The sequence below is a fragment of the Apaloderma vittatum genome, unplaced genomic scaffold (assembly GCF_000703405.1).
Source record: "Apaloderma vittatum isolate BGI_N311 unplaced genomic scaffold, ASM70340v1 scaffold9237, whole genome shotgun sequence".
NCBI lineage: Eukaryota > Metazoa > Chordata > Aves > Trogoniformes > Trogonidae > Apaloderma > Apaloderma vittatum.
In genome coordinates, this window is record NW_009725696.1 from 9,116 (window position 1) to 15,499 (window position 6,384).

The 6,384-nt window shown below is 42.9% G+C and overlaps 1 protein-coding gene across 1 annotated transcript in view; it reads right to left on the reverse strand.

Moving 5' to 3' along the window:
* The window catches only part of LOC104276612 (choline transporter-like protein 5), a gene marked incomplete at its 5' end in the record, with an annotated part of 43,587 nt that overhangs the window by 6,712 nt on the left and 30,491 nt on the right, over positions 1 to 6,384 (reverse strand). Inside the window, 5 exons of the mRNA XM_009872994.1 lie at positions 306 to 409; positions 799 to 893; positions 1,950 to 2,212; positions 3,425 to 3,512; positions 4,755 to 4,847. Of these exons, the coding sequence (XP_009871296.1) occupies positions 306 to 409; positions 799 to 893; positions 1,950 to 2,212; positions 3,425 to 3,512; positions 4,755 to 4,847 (643 nt within the window). The remainder of the gene's footprint in view (positions 1 to 305; positions 410 to 798; positions 894 to 1,949; positions 2,213 to 3,424; positions 3,513 to 4,754; positions 4,848 to 6,384) is intronic.

Here is a 6,384-nt window from a genome sequence, read left to right on the forward strand (position 1 = left end):
TGCTGAAGTCAGGATTTCAGTTGCTGAATCAGAGAGGGAGTTAACTAGTTATGCCATCCCTTCCCACTTTGTGGGCTGGGGAAGATGGACAACAGCAGGCATGAGAAGGGGCTGAGTTTAAAAGAAAAAAAAAAATCTTACTCTTTCATGGTAGGACCACATGCATTTCCTGAAAACACTCATAAATCCCATTACTTATTCACCAGATTCTAGTACTGCTGGATGCAGTACTATCACCAACAAGTAGTGGCTAGAGTATTTTAATGTCCCAGACAGGGCAGACCACATGCAGAGATGGCACATACCATGATGTAGGCATTTCTGTTTATAAATTTTAAGAATTTTTCCAAACACCAGAAACAGCATTTGAGGCAGCAGAGTAGAAATCTAGTGAAGGAGTTCTGTGTACCTGAAAGGGAGAGAATACATCATACACAGAACTCGTGAACAGTCTTCAAAACATACAAAACTATTCAGAAGAAAATCTTAAATTGTGACAAAAGCAGAAGCATTATTTCTTTACTTCTGATTATGGACTCTCTTTGCCAAACAAATTTAGCTCACTAACACTCAGCTGTATCAGATCCACATCCCACATGAATTTTGCACTAAGTTACCAAGGACACAGGCTCGATTTGAGTACATCAGCACAAATTCACTGGCTTCAGATGGAACTATGATGGCTAAAAATAATGTGGAATTAATCTCTTTTCATTGCTGAAAAAATATCTTTGGAAAATAAGGAAGTAATCTACCAAAGAAGGTCTTAATAACGTAGAGCAAATTCATAAATCTCACCTTTCAGTTTGTGATCCAAGTACTCCAGTATTACTCTAATAAGCTGGACAACTGCAAGAATTAAGGCTCCAAATGCCAGCGAACCTGTATGGTATCTAAAACAAAGTAAAGGACTATTACATTGTGCATATGCTTATATGTACAATCACATACGTATGTGCACGTGTGTGTATATAAATAAAATTATAACTGGAGGAAGGTCCATTAGTGCGAATTACAGATACTAATGGTCCTTCATCCTGATCTGCTGGAGAGAGGAAGAGGATGAAGCCATAGGCGCCGCTGGCTTTTGTGTGAGTGCTGGGTCTATCTGTGTGCCCAGGTGTGTACAGATGTGTTGTACACGTATTTAGGTGTTTGCGCCTACTGGGAACACCTGCTCAGCCTCATAAACAGTTGGACCTGGGGGCATGGAGCTGCAGCAGCCTTGCTGCTATTGGAGCACAGCATTTACACTCACCTCAACAACTGCATTTTCCTCATTCTACTGGCTTTGGACGGAACAGAGTTTGCCTTCCTCGTAATAGCTTGTATGGTGCTATTTTCAGATTTGTGACCAAAACAGTGCTGATAATACACCAAGGTTTCAGCTACTGCTGAGCAGCACCAAGGGCTGTTCTGCTTCTCACACTGTCCCACCAGTGAGTGGGCTGAGGTGTGCGGGGGGCTGGGACAGCTGCCCCCCTGCCCAAAGGGGTATCCCACACCCCACGATGTCGTGCTCAGCCATAACAGCCAGGGGAAGGAGGTGGAAGGGGGGGATGTTTGGAGTGATAGCGTTTGTCCTCCCAAGTCATTGTGACGTGGGACAGAGCTCTGCTGCCCTGGAGGTGGCCGCACACCCGTCTGCCCAGGGGAAGCGGGGAATGAACTCCTCCTTCCGTTTTGCTTGCGCGCGCAGCTTTGCCTGATCTATTCAACCGTCTTTTACCTTGACTGGTGAGTTTCATCACTTTTACCTGTCCCATTCTCCCCGCAACCCCCCTGTGGGGAGTGAGCAAGCAGCTGCATGGGGCTCGGCTGCCCACCGAGATTAAACCACAACGCTGATTGACCATTTTCATTTGATATTCCAAGTCTGGCTCCCCTAGCTGAAAAAAGAGCACTTGCTGCATACATGACGAGGCTCACATCCCCCTCCACAGTCTTACCGTATTGCTCGTCCAAACGAAGAGAAGAGTGGCCACAGTGGAATATCAGCTGGTTTTCGAGAGGCCCAGTAATAGGAGGCAAAGGCACCAGCAAGGGTACACTGACCCAGTGCAATTGCAAAGTTCACCAGCCAGAGAAAGACAAAGGCATTGGCTAACTGGAAGATGAAGATGTACTTATGGTACAGGCTTTCTCCTCCATAAAAAGCAAAAGTACACTGAGCACCTGGACACAATTTAGTCACATTGGTTGTGTTAAAAGTCTGTATGGAAAGAAAAAGAAAAAGAAACAACACAACCATAAGCAATGAACTCTGTACACAGAGCTGCTGAAGTTTAGCAGCTTAATACACGTATAGCATAATTCTGCTTGATGTTTCATTAGCTTGGTCAGCAATTTGCTCTACATAACCTGCTCTTGTATTTAAGGGTTCATACTAACATCTTATGCAGGTGCTTAACTTTAAATGACACAGTTAGTAAATAGGGCTGTTCGCCACATGTCTGAAACCTACATAAATGGAATTTGAACTTCAGAAATCTGCTTTTAAGATACATAAATGCTTCAGTTTCATGAAAGAAACCTGCTCACATAAAAAAAAAACCCACAAAAAAAATTAAAACCAGAGGCCAAAAGTGCAGTTTGGGTAAATCACCACAGTTGAACTGAAACCACCTGAGCTATGCCATTTTATGCAAGCTGTGGATGTGGTCACAACTCCCCTTATTATCTCAGAGTATTAAAACAGGAGCAGTCTTTACATTGGATTACTTTTCCCTATTTCTATTGTTCATGTCAAGTATTTGCTCAGTTCTGACAAGAAATAAATCCAGTCAGTTTCTAATCCCTTTCTTTTTTAAGTGTTTGAACATCAGCAGGGTGAGGAGTTGTTTGGGATATGCATAAGCACAGCAGTATGCTGAAATTTAAATACCTGAAAATAACCCTGATATAACATTTGATAAGTATTTCTAGTTTTCAAAAAATAGCTACAGTCAAGTAAAATCATTTGACTCAAGACAAAATAAATTAAAAAAGGACAATTTTTGAAGCTTCATAAAAGTCACTGCTGTGCTAAGCGTCTGCTTCAAAACATGGTTGGTCCTTGGGCAAGTCTGAGGCACTGCTTTCAAAGCCTTCCGCTGCCTTTTGAGAACCACAAAATAGAATCATCAGGAATTCAAGAACACCCTTCCAAATAATCCCATATTTCTGTGTCTTCCTTTACTAGCCTGTAAATAAGAATGGCTACTATTTACCTGCCTCACAGGATAGTTTAGCAGAAAAAAATAGTTTATGTCTGTAAATTGCTTTGAACAAAAAAAGTTATCTGAAGACTAAGTACTAATTACAGATTTAACATGAGGAACCATTACTTAAAATATACACATTTCCTACGAGCATGGCATTTAACAGGGATTAAGAAATGCAGTAAGCGAAGCTCTCACTACACGTAAATATCGGTTACACTTACCTCTGGGTCACAAGTCAGGTTTGCATACTTGCACAGTGTTTGATTAGCCATTACTTTATACACAGGTTCTCCTGATGTAGCCAGAAAACTGAATGCAATATTAAGGAGGCTTTGAGCCATTTAGGATTCTGCAGTGGGTAACCACCACCTCTGAAGAATTTGCGCAGGTAACAGAAAAACTGCCCTTGCTATGCAGAGATGGACGTGAATCACAGACTCACAGAATACCCAGTTGGAAGAGACCTCAAGGATCATCTGGTCCAGCCTCTCTTTGGAAAAGCACGGTCTAGACAAGACGGCCCAGCAGCCTGTCCAGCTGAATCTTAAGTGTCCAATGTCGGGGAATCCACCACTTCCCCGGGGAGGTTATTCCAATGGCTGATTGTTCTCATGGCGAAAAATTTTCCTCATGTCCAATCAGAATTTCCCCAGGAGTAACTTGCACCCATTACCCCTCATCTTTTCCATGTGACTCCTTGCAACAGAGGGAGTCTCCATCTTCTTTGTAGCTACCCTTTAAACACTGGAACAATATTACGGGTTGGTAAACAAGGGCAAATAGTCTCATTAGAGAACTGAGGCAAATCCCACCCCTGACCAGAATGGGCAAGGGGAATAACCTTGAAAGTTGACTCAGTCTCTCTAGCACATCTACCTTTGACAAGGCAGGTTATGCAGTAGTTCTTTGACAGTTCGTGTTCTGGTGGAAGCAGACACAGAACATAAGGATAAATTAACATCATCCTAGATCAGCAATAACTGACCCTCTTTACATGTGAAAGAACAGGTTGTTTTCAAAAAGCAGTCTTCCCCTTTCTGAGACCTTGCCAAACCCTTGCTGTTCTGGGAACAAACTGACAGTGGTAGCTGTTATGCACTGTAGAGAGGACTCAGTGCAATGTATGTTCTCTCACTCCCCTCCTATACTTTTCTAAACAGAACTCAAGTGGAGCCCCCCCGCCCCAGCTGACTAAGACACCATTAGCACAAGGCCTATCGAGCATAAAGCGCATTAAAGGCCATATGCACCCTTTGCTGAGGGCCTTTTTTACCCCTGAGAGTCAACCTTACGTAGTACACCAGGCCTTGTAGGATCCCCCTGTCTCAAAATGAATTCCAGTCCAGATCTTTTTAATGAAATTAAATTCCCTCTGTGATTTGTACATCACATGCAAATGCACAGAGAGGAAGAGCGCATCAGTGCAGCAAGTGCTAAGTGACCAAATAGCACTCTTAACGCTGCTTCAGTTACAGTGAAGTAGCCGAGAGTCATCTGATCCCGCACACCAGAAGACTGTTTCTCCAGAGAGGTACACAGACAGAAGGATACACAGCTGTTACAGCCCAGTAGGAAATACAAATTGCAATGAGTATGAAGGTTACAATTGGGTAGAACAACGTAGACATGATATAGCCAATAGCCCTATGAAGGAAACAAAACATATCAGTAAGCTACAATAATTCAGGAAAGAAGCTTTTTATCAGTCCTCCTCTAGCATCACCCTTTTCACTTTGAGATGTTTATTGATATCGGTTACATAATCTAGTGCTGAGATCTCAGAACACTGCAGATTCTTTCTTCAAATGTCTTAATATCTTCACCTTGTCCTTTCTACCACTCCATTTTTACCAGTAGCATTACAGTCAACTTTTATCGATTTGCCATGTTCAAGCCTGTCTTCTACTTTCTCCTCCACTACTGCTTCACAGATAGAGCTCTCTCCAGGTCACAAACTCATTTCAACCACACCTCCTTGCTGACTGCCACACACATTATCCTTTATTTCCTTGTCTCAGACCCTATGCTTTTCCTTCAGCTCTTACACATCCAAAATTACCTCTCGCTATTTTGTGCTTGAGGACTCTGTTCTCAGTCCCTTTCCAGTCTTAAGTACCAACTGTTTGGGGTGGGGACATTCACCTTGTCTTTGCAATGCCAGGACATGCTAACACCCCTCTGTGACAGTGACTTTCTGTGCATGTGCAATAAACGACTGGTGCTCGCCTTGGCTGTTGGCAGGCAGAAGGCAGAATAGTGACAGCTTAGAGAGCTTTTTAACATCAAGGCTGGTGTTTCAGAGGCTGACATTCCACTAACACTTCCTGTGGCTAGAATGCAACTAGTGAGCAGGAACTTGAGCATGCCAGCTCCTGTTCTGCCCAGGACTGCTCAGTCAGGGCGGGAGCTGGCACAGCCCTCCAGCAGGGGAACCAGCTGCAGTTATCAAGGAGGCAAGCACCTCCAGCTGGGTATTTCAATGAGAGAAGAGAGCATATGTTTTGTTCATTGAAGTTAGCAGGTTGGTTCTCTTTAAACTTCTGTCATCTGTGTCTTCCTGTTACTCTAAATTTTCCTTCCAGTGACCCTGTAAAGCTCACCACAAACTTTTTAGGTCTTATTATTTCTTACAGTATTTCTCTGATGACTTGTGGCACTTCTGATGCTATTTGTTTTATAGGAGGCAGTTTCCAGAATGCACTAGTGAATGCTGGGGGAGAATGCAAGGGAATCGTCACATGCGGTCAGGAGATTAAGTCCAACACATCCACTTCTGTCTGAGTTTGGAGCTGTAAAAGCCCGTCAAGAGCCTTATGCTGCCTGAGAAATAATTGCTACATATTAGCAGTTAATGGGAAGCCTCTTAGTTACCACTAACACCACGGACAGTTACTCCAACAACTCTTGGTTGTTTGCAACTATGGATTTCAAGTCAATTATTAGCAACAATTATAATATTTTTGAAAGAGTAGTGAAAAGGTATTGGAAAATGTCATTTGATTTCCAGTCATTAGCAGCTTATTTTTCATGCCCCTGAACACAGGGCATGCTCTGTTAGGCTTACAGCAACTACAGTGTTTCACCTCATGCATTATGCATGAGAGTAAAAACATCACCCTCAAACGACCTTTCCACGTTTCTTAAAAACTACATAATGACCCTACTTCTCAACAGGTAGTTT